We start from the raw sequence: 18934 nt of genomic DNA, 5'->3' as shown, positions 1-18934 counted from the left end.
CTTTTTTTTCATGGACAATGTACCATTGCACATTACAAATGACTAGATTTTTTCTAACATCAAAATCTATGACCTTCTTACAAATATTACTTTGAAGATCTATCTAATAGATGCTAGAATTATTATGGCATTAAAGCAGTACTATTGGTGCTTCCATTTGCAAAATGCGCTCGACAGAGACAAGCAAAATGAGCTCAACTTATACAAGGTCCATTAGTTGACAATAATATATTGGGCACTTAAGGCTTAGATAGAATTATCTCCAACAATAATACAAAACTTCTTCAAGCATGTAAGGTTGTTTGAGCAAGCATCTAAAGTTGTAGAAATTGACAATAGTGAAGAAACAATCAAAGAGGAGTTGGTGGGCATAATTCAAGGTCTTCCAATACGAAATCCAATGTCAATCAAGAATATGCTCAATCCAATTGAAGAAAATAGTACGCATATTGAACTAGATGATCACAAGATTGTTGAGCTTATTTGTCATCAACAAGCAGAGGGAGACAAAGGTGTTGACAACATCCTCAATGAAGATTTAGCAGAAGTGTTGTTCATGTGCATGGAGAATCTATAGAGTCTTTTCGTTGTTATCTCCATGCTGGACATTAGGGATGTGGGTGAATATGCTATCCACAAGTTTCTTTGCAATATTCAACAGAAGTTACATATAAAAGACCTCCAACAAAGCATGCTCAAAGTTAAGCTAGATTCTTGGTTAGGCTAGATTCTTTGTTGTTTTTTTCCCTTCCCAAAGTAATATTCTTCAATCAAGTCCAAAACCAATAACTTACAAGAATTATAACTTATCTGCAGGTAGAACCAAGTCGGTTTCTCCATTTTTGTATACTTTATTGGGGGTTATAACTTATTGGGAGATAACTTAGTACTTAGTAGAGGTAATATTGTAATTTAATTTTTTGTTGATTTATTTCTGTCAAGAAGAATCCCATTTGACAAAACAACTGATTGGATTTTGAGTCTTGGGAACAATGCAACATAGCATTTGGATCTTCAGTGCTCAAACAATTTCAAGAATGCATCAAATCATGATAAGTATTCCAATGCAAGTGCTCAACATTCATACGACCTATGTTCAGTTAATCTTAGATTTGACAATAACAACGTTTCTTGAACAAAAGATTTCCTGGTTATAAGCATCGGCATCGAACACACAGCAGAGAAGCAAGGAATCTGCGTAGTTGGCACTGGCGCTGACCGGTTCAGCTGGATTCAGTGTCTGCCCAGAAGGAAAGCCCCGCTCCGCTCCCTTGCGATGCGGCTGGAGCGGCTGCAGTGCCGAGGACGCGGACTTTTCAATCCATTTTCTACCGTGTCTTGAGGACGCAGCGCCCGTTTGACCGCGCCCAGCCTCGGGAGCCCATCTCACCAAGGCTGCCACCGCCACCCTACAGATTTACAGCCTCCGACTCTTTCCCAAGCCATCCAGACCTGCCAGTAGCCATCTCCGAACCTACTCCGCAAGTGGTGCGGGACACACGGCGCGAGCAGGAGGGTCCTGGTCGACGGCTCCAATATAATACTTGCTGCGTGTGGCAATCCCTTTCCGGAAATCGCCTCGCAACGGTGTGTTTCTTCATCGACTTGGACCATCTGAACGAATCCTTGCCTCGTTTCTCTTCTTCTGTCTCCATCGTCTCCGTAGACTGTTTGTTTTCGGGCAAAGTTCCCCACGCTCTTGGAAAGCGTCAGGTGCTTGTCGTTTTTCGCGTTGTCCGATCAAAGGAGAGTTGACGGTTCGCAACTAGCCGGTACTACTGTGTATGGTGGCCGTTGTGGAGGCTCCTGGTTTGAATGTGTCGTCAATGTGCGATTGACAACGGCTCGAACGCATGCGTGACCGATTTGTTCGTGTCCACGCAATTTGGAGGGAGAGATTCTTAGGTTGGCGGGATCATGAGTGTTGAGCGCGGGAGGTTGTGTAGTATAAGCGAAATTGTGGCTGTCATTCGGGGTAGTCGATGGTTCGCTGGACAACAGGTGCAAGCAGTCTTGCAATGGCACTTGTGACGTCGTGTGTATTCTAGGAGATAATTCTTGAGGCGCAGTGGCAACAGGAGAGTGTTTGTTACCGACTCCCATCTCGAAAGAAACCATGTGAGGCATTTGAATGCAAGTGTGAGCGTTTTAGAAGAGATCGTCACTGAATCTGCAGGTTGACGAGCGTAATCCGAAGTAGGTGGCGTTTGTTTTATTGGCCTTTCAATCCACGCATGCTAGTATTTGGAGAGTCATCGTACGAAGCAGATGCACTTAAAGCGTACTTACGGGTGACCTCTCTAGAGTACAACATTGCTACGATTGATAGAGTGTCCGTTTTCTGGTGGTGAAGTGGCTTTTCGAAGGCTTTGACGATGGGAAGAACAGGTACACATCCAACCTGCTAACTCGGTGATCACGTTTTCAGTTCTTTGCTGTGGAACTCATACGCACTAGTCTAGGCGAGGATTCGTGGAAATAGTCTATCCTTACTTACTCTCACATTTACGCACTAGTGAACATGTCTTGCTGGAGTTGCGGATTTTGATAACCCGAGAGCCTGTCCTCAAGTTTCTGTACATGCAAGACCTGACGGAAGATGTACGATATGTGTATCTTGGTGTAGGTGCCGGTAACGCGGTCAAACATTCACCTGTTGTGAAGGAGAAAGTCCGAATTGGTATCAATGGCTTCGGCAGATTCGGACGCTTGGTGGCAAGAGTCGCTCTAGAGAGAGACGACATTGAGCTGGTCGCCGTGAATGACCCTTTTATTAGCACGGATTACATGGTTAGGAAACTCATCATTTTTATTCCATTGCTGTAGTGCTATGATTCTGTCTCTGAATGTTGAAATAGAGGGCTGTTATGAAGGGACACTATACTTACCGAATGGGAAAAATGCAGGCCTACATGTTCACCTACGATTCTGTACATGGCACAAGCTTCAAATCTGATATCTATGCTCAGGACGCGAACACGCTTTCCTTCGCTGGCAAGAAGGTCGCAGTATTTGGACAAAAGTAAGTATCTCAGAAATATGCTTCGTAGGTTGAGTAATTGTGAAGCTCACGTTTTTCAAGCTTCCAGATGCGCGATGTATTTTTAACAGGACCGTTCCCTTCCACCTTGCAGAGATCTAGCCAAGATTCCGTGGGGCAAATATCGAGCTGACTACGTCGTGGAGTGTACGGGGAACTACACTGACAAAGACAGCGCGGCAGCACACCTCAAAGGTGGAGCCAAGAAGGTCATCATAACCGGATTCAGCAAGGACGCTCCCACGCTCGTGGTTGGCGTGAACGAACGCGACTACAGACCCGAACACAATGTCGTGGCTATGGCCAGCTGCACAACCAACTGCATGGCCCCCCTTGTGAAGGTGCTCCATGACAGGTTCGGGATGGCGGAGGCTCTGATGACCACCGTGCATTCTCAAACCGCTACGAAGAAGTCCTTGAATGGTCCATCGTTGAAAGATTGGAGAAGTGGTGGCACCGCGGGGTTTAATCTCATTCCAAGCTCCACTAGTGCCTCTAAAGTAAGTGTACTTCGCCGTAGCCAATTTCCAATCTACGCCTTGAAAATTTGTCCGGTCAATAATCAGACTTCTATGATCAAGCTTACTGACCTTGTGGAATCACCCGAATGTAGGCGATCGGTCGTGTAATTCCAACCTTGAACGGAAAGATCCGAAGCGTAGCATTTAGAGTTCCCACGCCGGATGTTTCGCTCGTAGACTTGACAGTGAGTCTTAACAGTCGAGTCTCTTACGAAGAGATTTGTCAGGCAATCCGTGAGGAGGCGGAGGGGAAGATGAAGGGCATCCTGGGCTACAACGATGAGGACCATGTCTCCAATGAGTTCATTGGCGACACCCGATCCAGTATTTTTGATGCCAAGGCAGGATTTTCCTTGAGCGACAAATTGGTGAAGCTTGTAGCGTGGTACGACAATGAGTGGGGCTACAGGTACCATCCTAAACTCTGTTCTTAGAGTCCGAACCATCGTTTCCAAAACCGATTTCAACCCTCTCACAATCTTAGTCTCATCTGAAATCCTCGTCAGCGATGTATGGAGTGTTGTACTTCACGTTATCCATTTCAAAAGACTTACCATATTTTTTCAAATTTGCAGTCATCGGGTGGTGGATCTCATCATGCACATGTCCTCCGTGCAGCACTGTCGATACCATTTTTGAGACCTCGGTCGAAAACTGTAGAGACATGTAATACATTTCCGTACGTGAAACTGTAGAATGTTGACTTAGGGACAGTGCTGCGATGGAAACCCACACACACCCTGTCATTCACGTAGGTAGTAATAACTAGGGTAAGCAGACTCGAGAAGCGCAGCAACAAAAGCTGCCAAACTGTACTATAACAGTCACTAGAGGAGGCGAAGCAGTCCACCTCCGAGGAGGGCAGAGATGTTGGAATTCCTGTTTCATCCAGCAGGATCATGAGAGCTACTAGCCTTTTTTTCGTTTCTCTCCTGTAGAATACAAAAGTGGGTACTATCCGAAGTGCGTCGGCACGTCAATCTGCGGCGTATCCTGCTGCTCTTTTATTCAAGTTAACTTACTGTCTCAACCGAGGCAGAGTAGCTTCTGCACAGAAGCGAATGAGGAAAATCTTTTTCCTCTTATACTGTAAGCCCTAGGAGTTCGCAGTTCTTACTGCAGAAGTGCAAATTACACCCTAAGATGTCAAAAAAGCTATTTAATTCTGCATGGAGCCTTTGCCCGTGCTTATTATTTGGAATTTATGCTTAAAATTTCGGTGAATATTAGGAGGTGGAAACTGTCTTTCAAGGTCAACGAAATTCAATTTTTAATCATGGATTACTTGCGTTACAGGCTTAGTCATCGCATGGTGCAAACTTCAGAATCTGTGTGGTTAAAACAGTTTGGGTTCCTTAAATGCCTTGTACACATTTAAGTTAGACTTGGAGAAAAAAAACGACGTCTTTTCAACTGCATCTTAAATTTGGGGATTAGTTAAAGCCACCAAAGTTTTTACTACTGTCACCATAATTTGTTAGTCACTTAACATATTTCTTTAGTTTATTATATTACAATAAAAAAAAACTGTTAATATGTCCATGAGGAATTGGTTGTGGTGGAAGTAACAAAAATATATTTTTTTATTAAATTCTGACTAAATCTTTCATCAGATTGACATGGCAATAGCAAAAATCGTGGTAACATTAGCAATACTCTAAATTTGTAGAAGCCATGTGTCGACTACTGATGAGATCATGTTTACCACAGTCAAACATATTTCATTCATAACTTCCTATGTCCCATTTGCCGTTGTGGCATGGGCTATTATTACCCTGGTTTTCCCAATTGAAACAAGCATATTGAATTCGTTTTTGACCTACCCAAATTATTCATGTAGTTGAACAAAAATTTCAAAATTTCATCTTCCCGAACATCTACTCTAGGGGTTGATTGTAGGCGGGAGTCAGACCATAGTTGAAACTATTAACATGTACAATAATAATCTGCTTTTACCATTATTAGTTTATTCTTCATTAGTAAAGAAGTTGGAGGTGCCTCCAAGTGGGAACTTTTACACTATACCTTTAAGATAAATACCTCTAAAAAATCTTGTTCCAGAGCGCTGCCTATCACTCATTACACACAACAATCAAGTTTGCTTGGCCTCAAAACCATAATGGAAAAGTAAAAAGAAAACCAGGGTTCTCACCAGCAAGAGATAAATCAGAACAGTGCCAGGTATGGCAGTCAGATTCGCAAGCATAAATTGAATGCATAACGCCGTCCACCGACTGTTCAGTGTCCTTCAGCAACCATCTCAAATCCTTGTCACCGCAGGTCTGGCACACACTGTACCAGATTGTCAAAAAATATCTAACAAAAGCCTTAGAAATCACTGCATCCATTGGGGCCTCTGATCTGCAGGGCAGACCCCGTGAATGAAAAACGGGAACGGTGTAGACTGGTTGGTAATTCAATTAAACATGGCTGATGGGATATGTTATGTGGCCGTAGAGGAATAGATACCCAGCTGGTACGTGGTACTCGATGAACAAAAAATTCAAACGGCTTCTCGCACAAAAACATTTTAATAAACTCTCAACCCTGTGAAATTGCTCATAAATGTTTCTAGCAACTCCGCCCCCGCGCACCGCTGCGAGGACTGATCCGCGTGCATCGTCTCGTTCCGGCACTGCAGGCTTCGGCAGAAAGCTCATCAATTTCCCCTTTCCCCATTCTATTCTCATTATTATGATCCCTTGTCTTCCTTCTTCCAAGTCTGGCACCTGCAATCTCGACAAGCGTATCAGTTCGACAACGACGCAGAGCATCCCCTGACGACGCGACGTGAGATGAGCTTGCCTCGTCCTTGGTCGGTCCAAAACACCAACCACACCCATACCCGCACACAAATCCACACACAAATTCACACCCATACCCGCACACAAATCCACACACAAATTCACATGGTGTTGCAGAGTTCTGATTCCTTGGATTGCATCGAGAATTAGAGTAGTGGATGGTTTGCTACGGCTGTTGTTGAGCACCTCCGTTGATCACACGCGCTACTCCTCAAGACTTCATGATTCTTCAAAGTTACATCACATGCCAATATTCTTACTCACTTTCAAATTACCAACTGCCAATATAATAATTCACTTGAATTTCAATAACTTTTGATCTTGACTCGTTTTGCACAAGTATATCTACAAATCTATAAAATAAACAACCATAGATCTATTACAAATTTCATGATATTGCTAAAATCATACACACTACTTTGTAGATCAAAATGGTATAACCAAACAAAAAACTTGACTAGTAAATTGATTTTTTTTGTAATTTGTAAATACTACAAGTATTGAATGATCTATTTTGTCACAAGGTCAATTAATCTGGATATTGTGATAAAATAACTATACCTAGTCACCAACTTTACACAAAGATTATATTTTCTTAAAAAAATTAGCATTTGTGTTTTGTCATTCTTAAACCTTCCTTAATTTTATCTTCATTTCTGTATAAAACATTATTATTTTACTTGTTAAATCCTTTGTTATTAGATTTTTAATAATTAAAAGAATAATAAATAATTATATTAAGAATATTAATTATAATTAAAAAAAACTAGAGTTTTTTGATAGAAAAATGTACCATATTATTATATAAATGTTTTGTTTATAACAAGAGAGTGTCAATTTTTTTATTAATAATTAATAATACATTACAAATATTGCTCCAATTTTTTATTAATATATTCTATTTATCTATCAATTTAAAGATAAAAAGCTAAAGTTAAATTCATATTAATTTTTAATATATTAAAATGTATCTTCTAAAATCTCAATACAAATTGGTATATTTGATCGAACATAATTTCACTTAGATGTCTAATATTAATAAATAGTATCTAAAACAAATTTAATTGTCTCTTTACCTAGGATAATTTTTTTATAAGATATAAAATATATTTTTTTAAATTAGAAAATCCACTATCAAAAAATTAGAATTGTAAGAATTTAAAATTAAAATGATCTATAATGAAGTTTAAAGAAACAAATAATCATAGTTGTTTTAAAATAGATAGATGTTAAAGAAGTCTATTAGATCAATCATGTAGAGTATTTGTTTGAGAATAAGTATTACAAGATTAAATAAATATTTGACAATATTTTACATTTAAAGCCATCAAAAACTTGTTGAAATAATTTACAAAGTTTTATCATATCCAAAATGTTGTATTGCTAAAAAGTCATGTTTGTCTTGAAGTGCACATAATTGAAATTAACTTTTATGGAATATAAGAATATCTTTTAAAATAAAATTGGTTAAATTTGAAATTATTTTTTTTAGAATTATTATGAAGGTTAATTTCAATATCACAAAAAAATAGATCTAATAAAGTACTTGAATATACTTTATTAAAAAAAATAGTCTCATTAATGGTTGTTGACTTAGTAGCTTCAAGACAAAATTGTTTTGGTTTTAAAAAAGTATTTTTTTGTTGATCTTATGTAGCATATCATTTTCTATTATAAGATAAAATATCTAAAAAATACTTCTAAAAAAATTAGTATAGTTAACTTTTAATTTTAATTTTAATTTAATTTAATTTTTTTATATAATATTGAATATAAAAAATAAGAAAGATTTGCTTTGACAATCTTGGTAATAATTTGAAGCACATATTGATATGAAATGCTCAACATTCTTGTGATTAAGTTACATTTTGATTTGATAATAGCCACTTCTTAGATAGTAATACTATTCTTAGAGTGAATATATAAAATCAAGAAGTTCTTTGTTAAAAAATTAACATTAAATTTAGCTATTAAGAATTTTTTAAAATAAAATATAATAGGATATTTTTTTAAAATTTAAAATGATTAGAGATAAAATTACACTTAATGAAAAATATGATTCATTTATTTCTATAAAATATGATTTAAATAAATCTAAGTAGCATAAGATAGGATCCAATGCAAAAACTATTATTAAACCTTAAAATGTTATTTTTGTAAGTTATACATCTATATAACTATTTCAAAGTAACAAAATCATTATGTAACAAGTTGTAAATTGGTCCAAATGGTGGATAAAATCCTTCTTAAAGATTAATTACATAATCATAATGTTGATATTTTGCCAATATATCAATATTTTATTTTCAAAGATATTTTAAAATCCTTATAATGCTTTAAGATTCTAATACAACCTCCGTTCTAATAAGAAATTGATGTTGTATATATATATATATATATATATATATATTTATATTCATGTATAAATGCCTTAGTTTCAATAAATAAAGTTTGAAATTATTTTTTGGTAATTAGACTCAATTTCAAAGTAATAATTTTTTAGTTGTAAATCAATATCATATTTATATATATCAAACCAAGAATTGCCAAGCATCACAAGATTTGAATATAGGATTGGTTATTTAATTTTTTCATACTACTTTTAACAACTTGATCTCTTCTATATCTCCTCTAGATGTAAATTATTGTCTAATAACTTCTACTAGAGCCTATCGAATCTTCTTTAAGAATTTTAGTTTTTGTTAAAGTGTATAGTTTTTATCTATAATACAAATTGAGACTTTGATGTCTAAATATGCTTGAGCTAAAACATTAAAATTTGATTTTTAATAATTAAAAGAAGTTAAAAACAATATATAGGATGTAATTGTAGTATAAAAATTTATATTTGATGGTTGTAGTTTAGAGTTGTCTAATTGCAAGATTCTTATTATATTTGTATGATTTTGTTTTAAAAATTTATTATATTTAAGTTTTTATTTTACGTCATAAATCCAGTAAATTTAATGTAATAATCTTGTACTTTATGATTTGATTTGTATAATATAAATATATTTTATTTATTAAGGTATTTATATTTTTAATTTAAATTAATTGCTTGAATTGGATTGTATCTATTTGCATAGGTTTTGATCTTAAATTATAGTTTTTTAAAGACTTAGAAGTAATTGTCTTAACTTGATTTTTTCCTCTCCAATTAAATCTTTTTTCTTGAAACTTTTTAAATAGTCAACTATTAATTTTAATTTTTTAAGTAATAATTTTTTCCAATAAATCTACTTTTAGCATTATCAACAATAGATCTTTGATATTTTTTCAATTAGATTAAAAGTAATTGATTAAGGCTTTGTTGTCTAAATTCATTTTACAACAATTTTTTCGAAATTTAACAACATGGATAATAGCTAAATTTGATGATTATTAAAAAAAAATAGAATTCTAAATGTACATGTAAATACTTCTAAAAATGTTTTATAAAAATTATGAATTATGGTTGCAAATGACACATCTATAGTTTATTGTCCTTCCGTATATATTGATCTAGATTAGAAGTAGATAATATTAACTAAAACTTTCTTAAACAAAAAAATTCAATAAAATTATTTTAATTATTTTTAAAAATATAATAAAATAAATATTTTAATATTAAAATTAAATTAATGAAATAAAAATATGATAATTATAAATTAATTTAATATCTTTTAGTTTTTATTTTATTTTATTTTATTTTTTAAAAAGACAAAGTTTTAAAATTTAAAATTTTATTCTTATGAAAATATTAAAAATATGAATTTATTATTTTAATTAAACAAAAAAATATTCACATGTAATTAAATCTCATTTATATCTTGATGCAATTATTATCATTAAGATACAAAGGATATCACCAACATTCCTATGTATTAAGATACAAATGAGATTTAAAGGGAATAAAAAATCAATAAACTAATGCTATATATGGGTGATGAATCATTCAAATCAATTTTTTGGATAAAAGTGTCAAAGATATGAATCATAAAGAACCAAAGGATCAATTCACTATTGTGTTACTAAAAAAGAAATGATAATCACTCAAAGATGGTATAATTTTAAGACTAGAATGGCTATTGCTAAAGTCAAGAAGATTAGAGACTCTTAGAACTAGACTAAAAACAAGAGAGGAATTGATAAGAGTGAAAAAGGCTTTACTATTGCCTACATATATATATTGTCTAAGTAGGAGTTACATGGTGACATTCTATAGGACCTCTAATATGTATCAATCTATAAGAGACATGTCTAATTTGCAAGAAAAATCTCCCAAATGTGTGCAACATGGTCAACTTATATCATAAGCCACCAACATGTGTAATGTGGGACCAACTTATTGGCCAAGTTTTCAATCTAGCAATTTACTTCAAATATGTCTAAAATCAAATCCATGCCTATATAGCTTCTAAAGAGCTTCACTACAAGATATTATCAAATCTACCAACATTCATCTTCTATTTTACACTTCTTATTTAGATAATTTATACATATCCATAACAAAACGTTTAAGGCAGTTGGTTTAAGTGTAGAAGTCAAATACATACCATATGCATTTTTAAAGGTAATAATACACATAAATATTCCAAAACACGTGCTCACTCAACTCAAAAAAAAAAAAATGCTAAAATATCCTAAAGAGTAATTTGACCTATAGTTGTAAAATTCAATTAGCTTTGAGCTTATTGTTTTTTATGTTCTTTTATAATAATAATTACAAGGATTTGGACACTTAGCCTACAATATTTTGGCTAGTGAAGCCATCCACAATATCCAAATTTCAAATGGAAAATTTGATATTAATGATGATTGTGGCTTCTATCCAAACAATTAAGAAATTTTTCCACTTTGCTAGGAGTTGATTTCTTCTTATCATCCACCACCTTCAATACCACAAACTTCTTCTCTTTAAGTTTACCTTTGATTTTCTTCAGAGTGTGTATTTCAAGCTCTTTTTTCACTAAGACATTTTGCTTATTCTTTACAAACAATATCAAATGTAGAACCTGATTTAGAGACATAGTAGCCTTAAACTTCTCAATGTCCAACAGCTTACCTTTCTCACACAATATGCCCTACTCCTTCATTTTCAACCCTTAACATCAATGCTTATAATTATAGTAATAATTTAATTATCAAATATTTTCCAATGTTTATATCTGACCTTAAAATACATTATTTAAATTCTTTGTGATCTAAAGTATAATTTTAATTTTGGTTTGTGAATATTGAAAATATATAGAACCAATAACATTATCTAAGATAATATATATATATATATATATATATATATATATGATACCATTTTATTTGACAATTTATATAAAACTATTAGAAAATATACCTTGTATAATATTTTAGAATATTAATTTAAAAACACTATAAGATATATTGTTTTGAAATATGATGGAGTATTTAAAATTTATTTTTAGTTAGGATTATTTATTCTACTAAATTTTTGTAAAGTATTATTAGAAATATAATTAAATTATATTTTATGTTTTGATGTCAACTATTTTATATATTCAAATGCATTAAAATTTCTTCTTATCAGATATAATCAATATAATCATTTGACTTATGTCTTTGTTTGGCATTAATAGAATTTAATTGACTTTATAACTAAAAAAAATAAAAAATAAAAAATATTTTATTTTATCAATTAAAGAATATATGAAATTAAAATTTTATTCTAAAATATATGAGTTACTTGACTACAAATATATTTAATAAATAAGATATTATTTGTATTCAAATATGGTCTAATAAATTTGAAAAAAAATTACATTATCATAGTATTATCATAATAATATTTTCCATAAAAGGCTATATTAAATAAAATTTTTATGTATTTTAAAAAGTTCTATTGAGTTTTTTTACCATATTAGATATTGGGAGAGCATTTTTAATGAATATTCATCTTAACTAAGAATTTAGACACATTAAAACAAAAACGTATTAAAATCATTTGGTGTTTAGAGAATTATGAGAAATTTCTGAAAAAATATGTGGTTAAGATGGCTTAAGAAAAGTAATATGGTTTGGTTTGGTAAATCAAGTTATGAAAATAATTATAAATGATTTTTCTTATCAAGTTTAAAATTAAGAACTTGCTAAAATAATGTATTCTTAGTAAATAAAGAGCTTCTTTTGATTGTACACTTTCTTCAAAATGTAGGTAATTTTTTTGAAAAAAGTATTATAATCCTTGCCAATTGTATACTTATTGTATTTAAATTTGAAGGCAATTAGGTGACCTTTGTCAAGTACAAAATATCTATTTAGACTTCATCTTTCTATGGATGATAATACACTTAAACATATTCATTTGCAAGCTAAATCTAGACACACTTCTAGCAAACATATTTAAGAAGTTTAATCTCACTAAATCTCTCAAGTTAATGAATTCTTTTATTGGCCAAATAAAACACATCAATGAGAAGCAAAAATAATAATAATTCATAAATTAAAAATCTATAATTAATTTCACATTAATTAAAATCAAAATTTTAAAATCCAAGAATGTGATTTATTTATTTTTTAATTACAAAAACAGCATTACAAACAAACAAATAAATAAAACCAATATTTATCTCAAGCAAGTATTGTTAAATGCCTCAAGTTTAAGATGATTCTAAAAAGTTTGAATTCTCTCATGCTCAAACATGCACTTCACAAACTTTGGATAATTCTACGATGCGAACTCTAAACACTGCAAGAATTATCCAAAGCTTTACTGAATTGGTGAAGCAAACTCATAAACACTGCTAGAATTCTTACCATTGCAACCTAGCTTCTCAAGACAGTAGTAGTACAGTCGATGCCCTTCATCTGGTGGTCTAAGATAATATCAAGTCAGTGCAACATTATCTTAGACCGCCAGAAGAAGACATCAACTGCATTAGAAAAGTTGCCAATTCCAATCCCTCCTATAATATCCTAGCCTTGCTTGATGGAATGCAGTGTACAGTTAATCCTCTGAGTGAGTGATATGAACAGTAGCTGGAACGTTCAGAGTCAATGTTTTATCTCATTTAACTTAGTTTTTACACAGCGAGAATTCAGATTCCACTGTCGTGAAGTGAACGCTGGCTTCATGGTTGTCATTAGATATCTGTGTATTTTAAATGCACTTGTTAACAGCCCCACTGATTGGATTGCATTTGCTCTAAATGCCGCGTGCATCGGTAGGCATGATTCTGCAAAGCAGGCAAAAGCTGCTTCGGAAGCATGCCACAAGTTGCTTCCGTGGAGACGTTGGTCTAAAAGCAGCTGGCATGGCTATTGGGACAAGATTTCATTACAACCACAGGATGTTTCGTTTCCGAGGCCATGAACGTGAGCAGGTTATGGGCTTGCATGACCTTGTGAAACTGCTGACTTTGTCAAAAGTTAAACAGTCCTGAACGGGCCTGCAATCCTGTGGAGTCTGAATGAGCGTAAGAACAAAACACCAAACAGTTACTTCGGCAAGTATGGAACACAATGACACTGACAGGAATTTAGTACGCACAGTACAGGAAGAGTGAGCGATGTCGAATAGTCCGAGTAATAATTAATCAAGTCTCTGCATGACATGAATGAACTTAATCCAGCCTGGTGTAGGGGCATTGATATCGAAAAGTTTGTTTCCGTTCCCCCTTGTTGTGACATCGTCCACTCACTAATCGGCATAGCACTAGGAATCATCTCACTTTAAACCAGGTGGACACGGTCTTATTAAGCAAAATTGGGAAATTATACAAGCATGAGGGTTTTAAACTGGAGTTTCTTTCTACAGGAAAAGAGAGGATTTTCTCATCCAAGCCACTCCACAGGGGGTGACAAGTCGAGAGCTGATACAGGAAAGTCACCCGACAAGTCACCGCTTGCTTCACCGTCGCTAACTACATACAAACTGACTGATTAACTTAATTAGCCTAATCTACTTGTAATCTTAACATTGTACCAGTCTTACAAGCCAAAGGCGTGGCGTCCACTTCTGGTAACAGACTGCCCTTCATGCCAATTCCAGCTCTTCATATTTACACGCTGAAGCTTCGAAATCGAACTGTCGCTTGCATCGCTGAAGGCCATTATCACACTCCTCGGCGGGAGGTAACTCACATTGGCCACCAGATATCAAATGGACCTAGCCCCAGGTGGACCTGTCAGGTGCTGGGCATGACGAAAGATTTCCAACAATTTCTTTGCCTTGCGCCGCGCTTTAGCAGTCCCTGTACTAGCAAGCTCCCCCAATGCCCCCGCTAACCCCAGCTTGGTAGCATTATAGGCGTTGTTGGGATCGTTTGAGCACAACTCCAGGAGAATACAAGCCGCATTCTCTCTGTTCTGTGCATTGCTCTCTGCAACAAGGTCCACAAGGATTGGCAAGCAGTTCACGCGGCTTATCTCAGCCTGTCCTTGATGATGCACTGCCAACAAAGCAATCGTTGCAAGAGATTGATCGATCAGATTCAGGTCTTTGTCTGTCAAGAGTCGGACAAGGGGAGGTATTACCCCAGCTTCCACAGCCTTGGCTTTGTTCTCGTTCGAGATTGAGAGGTCAAATATTGCGTTCAGTGCGTCCAGCTTCCCTCTCCGAGTACCATCGATCAGCAGCTGCACAAGAGCCGGGATGGCTTCTTTGTGGTTTCCAATCAACACTCTATTTTGTCCCTTTGATGATAGGCTGAAAAGAGCTGCAGCTGCGTTCTCCCTCGCTTCATTGTCACCGCTCTTTAAGACTTCCACTATGGGCTCCACCGCCCCAGCTGCCATAATCACGTCCTTAAGATGGGCCTTGATTGAGAGATTGAACAGCAAAGTGACTGCATGTTTCCGGATTTCAGTATCCTGGGATCGCTTCAGGACTGCCACTACGACTGGAATTGCACCCTTATGGGCTATGTAGTCTCTGTTCATGGAGCTCTCCCTTGTGAGAGATCTCAATCCCCAGATTGCGTCCTTGTGGCCGTTCTTCTTCGACTCGGCCAGATTCGTAACCCAGATGTCTATCCTTCCTTTGTCATCGTCTGTTGCTGCCATTGCTACTTCAGTGATCTCCCCAGTGCTACTCTTCTTCCTTTCACCTTCCCCGAACTGCTCATCCAGAAATTGCTCCAAAGTTTAAAAAAACAAGTGTTTCGATTTTGCGATCACCCATTATTATGATGGATTGTATTTTGACAGCAACCGCGCAATTTAGGGCAATCAATGTGAGTTCACAAAAGTCCATGTAGATCTATCAACTAGCCCTGATGATAGGGAAATCATGACAATCAGGAGAAGTGAGCCTCGAGGTTATGCTTACCGATTCGGAGCCAGAGCCGGGGCTACACATAGTAGCAATCACAACACAGAATCGGTAGCAATGGCTTCTTCACAGCATTCAAGTCTCAGCAGTATGATGCTTGGATGGATTATCTGTCAAGTCAACCACACGTAAGAACGTAATTCAAGCGCAGTTGTTTTGTTCCGTCACAATGAAATAAGCTCTGCAGGGTGGAATTGGTCGCAATTGACCCTAATGCAAGACGGCAGAGATCCGTTTAAGAATTACTTTTCCTTTACAGTGATCCATCATAATTACTTTTCCTTACTAAACTGCGGGAAAACCTCGAAAATTCACGACTGCAGCAAACACTGCGCCACTGTCAAAGCAGGCAAACTAACTGCATCAAGGCTGTGCCAAGAAATCTAAATTAAGAAAAACGAACCTGCTACTAATTCACTGATGCGCTTCGCCCTTACAATTGCAAGAACTTAGAGAGCCGCCTTCAGATCCGACTACTTCCCTACTCATTCTTCCATAAGAATACCTCGGTCATTGAATCGGACCCACCTAGAGTGGTTATAAAAAGAAACCACACGTAAGTGTACAGCGTCCGCAGAAAAAAAAAAAAAAAAAAAAAAAAAAAACTCTAATGCCCTCTCCTGCTTGTCTCTGAATCGCAAGTGATAATCCTCAAGGCTCGTTGAGCTTCTCCCACGAGATCGCGGAGAGTTATGCTGTAGGAAAGAAAATGGTACAACTCTGGAGAGTGGACATCAGCTATCCGCTTCGAGCTTTCCAATTCCTTTGTTTGGTCATATTATTCTAGAGACAAGCTTGCAGATATGCTGCATGATCCCCGCCACTCAACCGCCACAAAGCAAAAACCCAGATAACGCTCTCACTCGATAGCAAACCTTTCGTACTCTCCGCACAACCGAAGTTCAAGAACCGTGCAATTATTGACCGACGCTTCACATTGTTGCCCAACTTCACACATTAGATTCACGAATCTTACGCCTCACAACCCTGACAACTCCTAATTTCTAAAATTCTTCGACCCTCGACTGATGCTCCGCAAGTCGTACCCAATTTCGTAAACCAGGTAACGTGTCGCAGTTGCAGTGCGCGGAGTCATAGTCAAGCCCGCCTTTCCTTCTTCACACAAGTTCTTGATAGAATCTATTCCCCTGTGCACCCAACAGTGCAAATCCTGTCAGCCCCCTGGGATGGCAGCTCTGGACACACAGTTGGACTTGGAAGCCACTCAAACTGCACATTCCCCTTAATTCTAAACAAAATAGGTATAGAACTCTAAGAGGATAGCGTGAACTTAAGGTCTCGAGATCGAATCAACAAAAACAAATTGGGACACGCTTCGCAAACAACACAAAAAAGTCAGCTTCGAAACGATGGTGAAACCGAAGAGATCAGAAATATTGTAAATAGAATAGAAGTGAATCGCTACGCACTGTGTTACCGTAGGATCAATTACCAATACTTCACTATAACTCAAATCTGTTCCCTGCGCAACCAAGGCAGGACACCAAGCATTCACCATACTAAAAATAGAAGGAAATAAACAAGCAGATCATAATGGTCAATGCTCTGCACAGGAGCACCTAACCAAACCCTCATGAAACAAAGACGAAATTATGTCGACCAGCCAAACTCAAAAAACATAATCAATTCCTCAAAAAACCAAGCCACTCCGATGGAATTACAAGACGCTTGGCATTCCACAGCATCGTGTAAACAACGCACTCCAGCTGACCCAATGGTGTTCAAAGAAACAAAATAGACACAACGCCAGCAACAAGATTTGCTCGTCGAGCGCCTACCAAGCGACCCGGCGTTGAAATCCTCCCTCCACGTTTTAATTTCGATAAGCGCAATCCACTCTTCCTACAATCGCTCCTTGGGGAGAATCATTCGAAGATCGTAGCAGCATGGGCAATAGCAGAAACAGGTGCTTCCTCATCAAGTTAACGGCTGCAGCAGCAGCAGCAGCACAGCCCCTTCCAATGCCGAGACAAGTCAGAGGCAACGCATACTAACATTCCACGAGAACGAATACCCATACAACTTCATTTCCCGAATAAAACAAGAAAAAAACAAAACACCCAGTAAGTAAAAAAAAAAAAAAAAAAAAAAAAAAACGCAAACAAAGTCGAAATGACAGAATTGGAACCTGCATCCAACAAGGTGAACAATCAATTCCATTGGTTCCTCAATGAGCCACAGAGTAAATGCCCTCCTCCACTCCTTTCAGCTTCTTTTCCCCGTTTCGTCAGTCCTTGATCTCCTCCTCCTCTTCCTCTTCCTCCACCTCCTGCATATCCTGCTGGAGGCGTCTCCTCCTAGTCCAGCCCCGTTTCCAATCCTCCACCCGAGCTCTTCCCATCCGCACTGTATCTTGACAGCGTCATCGAACACATAGAATATTCTCCGGCAAGCAGGGATGCAGGCAGACCATGGCGTGCCTGGATCCAACACCTGACGCACGTGATGACGATGAACGACATCCAACTGTTTGGCCCTCGCGATCCTCCCTCTCGCCATCGTCACCACAAGCCGCCCCACTCTGATGGCAAAATCCTCAACTACTGCGGCGCATTCTGTTGCACTCTTCGTCGCGAGTGGGAGATCAGCCACTAGGTCGCCGTCACTGCAGTTGCAGCCTTAATTCTTGCGCCATGCCTCGCCATGACACTGCGATATTGGCTTTGCCTACGTCGCTACGACGACAAAGCGCCGTCGCCTCATCGCGACGCGACGCTCGTTGGTTTTGCGACACCGGCGTTGTGACGATCGTTTTCGTTCCAACACCGACGACGATCGCCCGGTTTGCGACCATCGTTGGTTTTTCGACGCCGACGACTGTCGCCTTGTTGATGCAATTTCGTGGTTGAAAGATGTGCACGTTGTTCGGACTTTATTTTGGGGATTTTGTAGGATATTTTGTCACTATTTGTTAGCAAGGGGTTGTGTGTACTTTTCAGAGAAGGAAATCAAGAGATATGTGATTTTTTAAGAGAGAAAAGAAATGAAAAGGTAATGTTGTCTACAAGATATATAACTGCAATGTGGCAATTTTTATTTACTACTCAAGCTAATATAAAAAATGACTAGTTTAGAAGATACAAAAACAGAATAAATTTCTTCTATACAAACTAGTGTATCATTTCAAGTGATTATGCTTATTGCAGTTTATTATGAAAATGCATTAATATTTATTTTTAAAAGTAAAAGTTGTTCTTTTGAAAAATTAAATAGAAGTAGGTATAGGTTTCAAGAATTTATTAATTCAGTAGATTTTTTTATTAAT

At 36.5% G+C, this 18934-nt stretch overlaps 2 protein-coding genes across 8 annotated transcripts; one reads left to right on the top strand and one right to left on the bottom strand.

Moving 5' to 3' along the window:
• Window positions 1–1555: 1555 nt before the first annotated feature.
• On the top strand, window positions 1556–4762 carry LOC112277008 (glyceraldehyde-3-phosphate dehydrogenase, cytosolic). The gene is made up of 6 exons (XM_024508929.3): window positions 1556–2388; window positions 2627–2790; window positions 2907–3022; window positions 3135–3540; window positions 3654–3970; window positions 4137–4762. Exons 1-6 carry the CDS (start codon window positions 2376–2378, stop codon window positions 4198–4200), a joined length of 1080 nt encoding a protein of 359 aa, XP_024364697.1. The 5' UTR covers window positions 1556–2375; the 3' UTR covers window positions 4201–4762.
• Window positions 4763–14043: 9281 nt separating this feature from the next.
• LOC141044339 (U-box domain-containing protein 3-like) lies at window positions 14044–18250 on the bottom strand. 7 transcript variants are annotated; one of them, XM_024508925.3, is made up of 7 exons: window positions 17798–17939; window positions 17448–17624; window positions 17079–17131; window positions 16695–16796; window positions 16052–16176; window positions 15646–15758; window positions 14044–15434 (listed from the first exon to the last, which is right to left on the bottom strand). In XM_024508925.3, the coding sequence occupies exons 6-7, from the start codon at window positions 15673–15675 to the stop codon at window positions 14475–14477; spliced, it is 990 nt and encodes a 329-aa protein (XP_024364693.2). In that variant the 5' UTR covers window positions 15676–15758; window positions 16052–16176; window positions 16695–16796; window positions 17079–17131; window positions 17448–17624; window positions 17798–17939; the 3' UTR covers window positions 14044–14474. The 7 variants fall into 7 exon arrangements, with proteins under 7 accessions (XP_024364693.2, XP_024364692.2, XP_024364694.2 ...); XM_024508924.3 differs by lacking the exon at window positions 17079–17131 and having other exon boundaries at window positions 17798–18250; XM_024508926.3 differs by lacking the exon at window positions 17798–17939 and having other exon boundaries at window positions 17331–17451.
• Between the last annotated feature and the right edge of the window lie 684 nt (window positions 18251–18934).

Source organism: Physcomitrium patens, chromosome 24 (genome assembly GCF_059467195.1).
Source record: "Physcomitrium patens ecotype Gransden chromosome 24, ASM5946719v1, whole genome shotgun sequence".
Taxonomy (NCBI): domain Eukaryota; kingdom Viridiplantae; phylum Streptophyta; class Bryopsida; order Funariales; family Funariaceae; genus Physcomitrium; species Physcomitrium patens.
This window is presented reverse-complemented; position numbering and strand designations above follow the sequence as displayed.

Bases quoted from the DNA above. Each gene is read 5' to 3' on its own strand.
- LOC141044339 (XM_024508924.3), bottom strand. From the start codon at position 15,675: ATGTGTAGCCCCGGCTCTGGCTCCGAATCG. The intron at 15,435-15,645 runs GTAAGCATAACC...CTGGATGAGCAG, and splicing joins CCGGCTCTGGCTCCGAATCG to TTCGGGGAAGGTGAAAGGAA.
- LOC112277008 (XM_024508929.3), top strand. The intron at 3,541-3,653 runs GTAAGTGTACTT...ACCCGAATGTAG, and splicing joins GCTCCACTAGTGCCTCTAAA to GCGATCGGTCGTGTAATTCC. The intron at 3,971-4,136 runs GTACCATCCTAA...TCAAATTTGCAG, and splicing joins GACAATGAGTGGGGCTACAG to TCATCGGGTGGTGGATCTCA.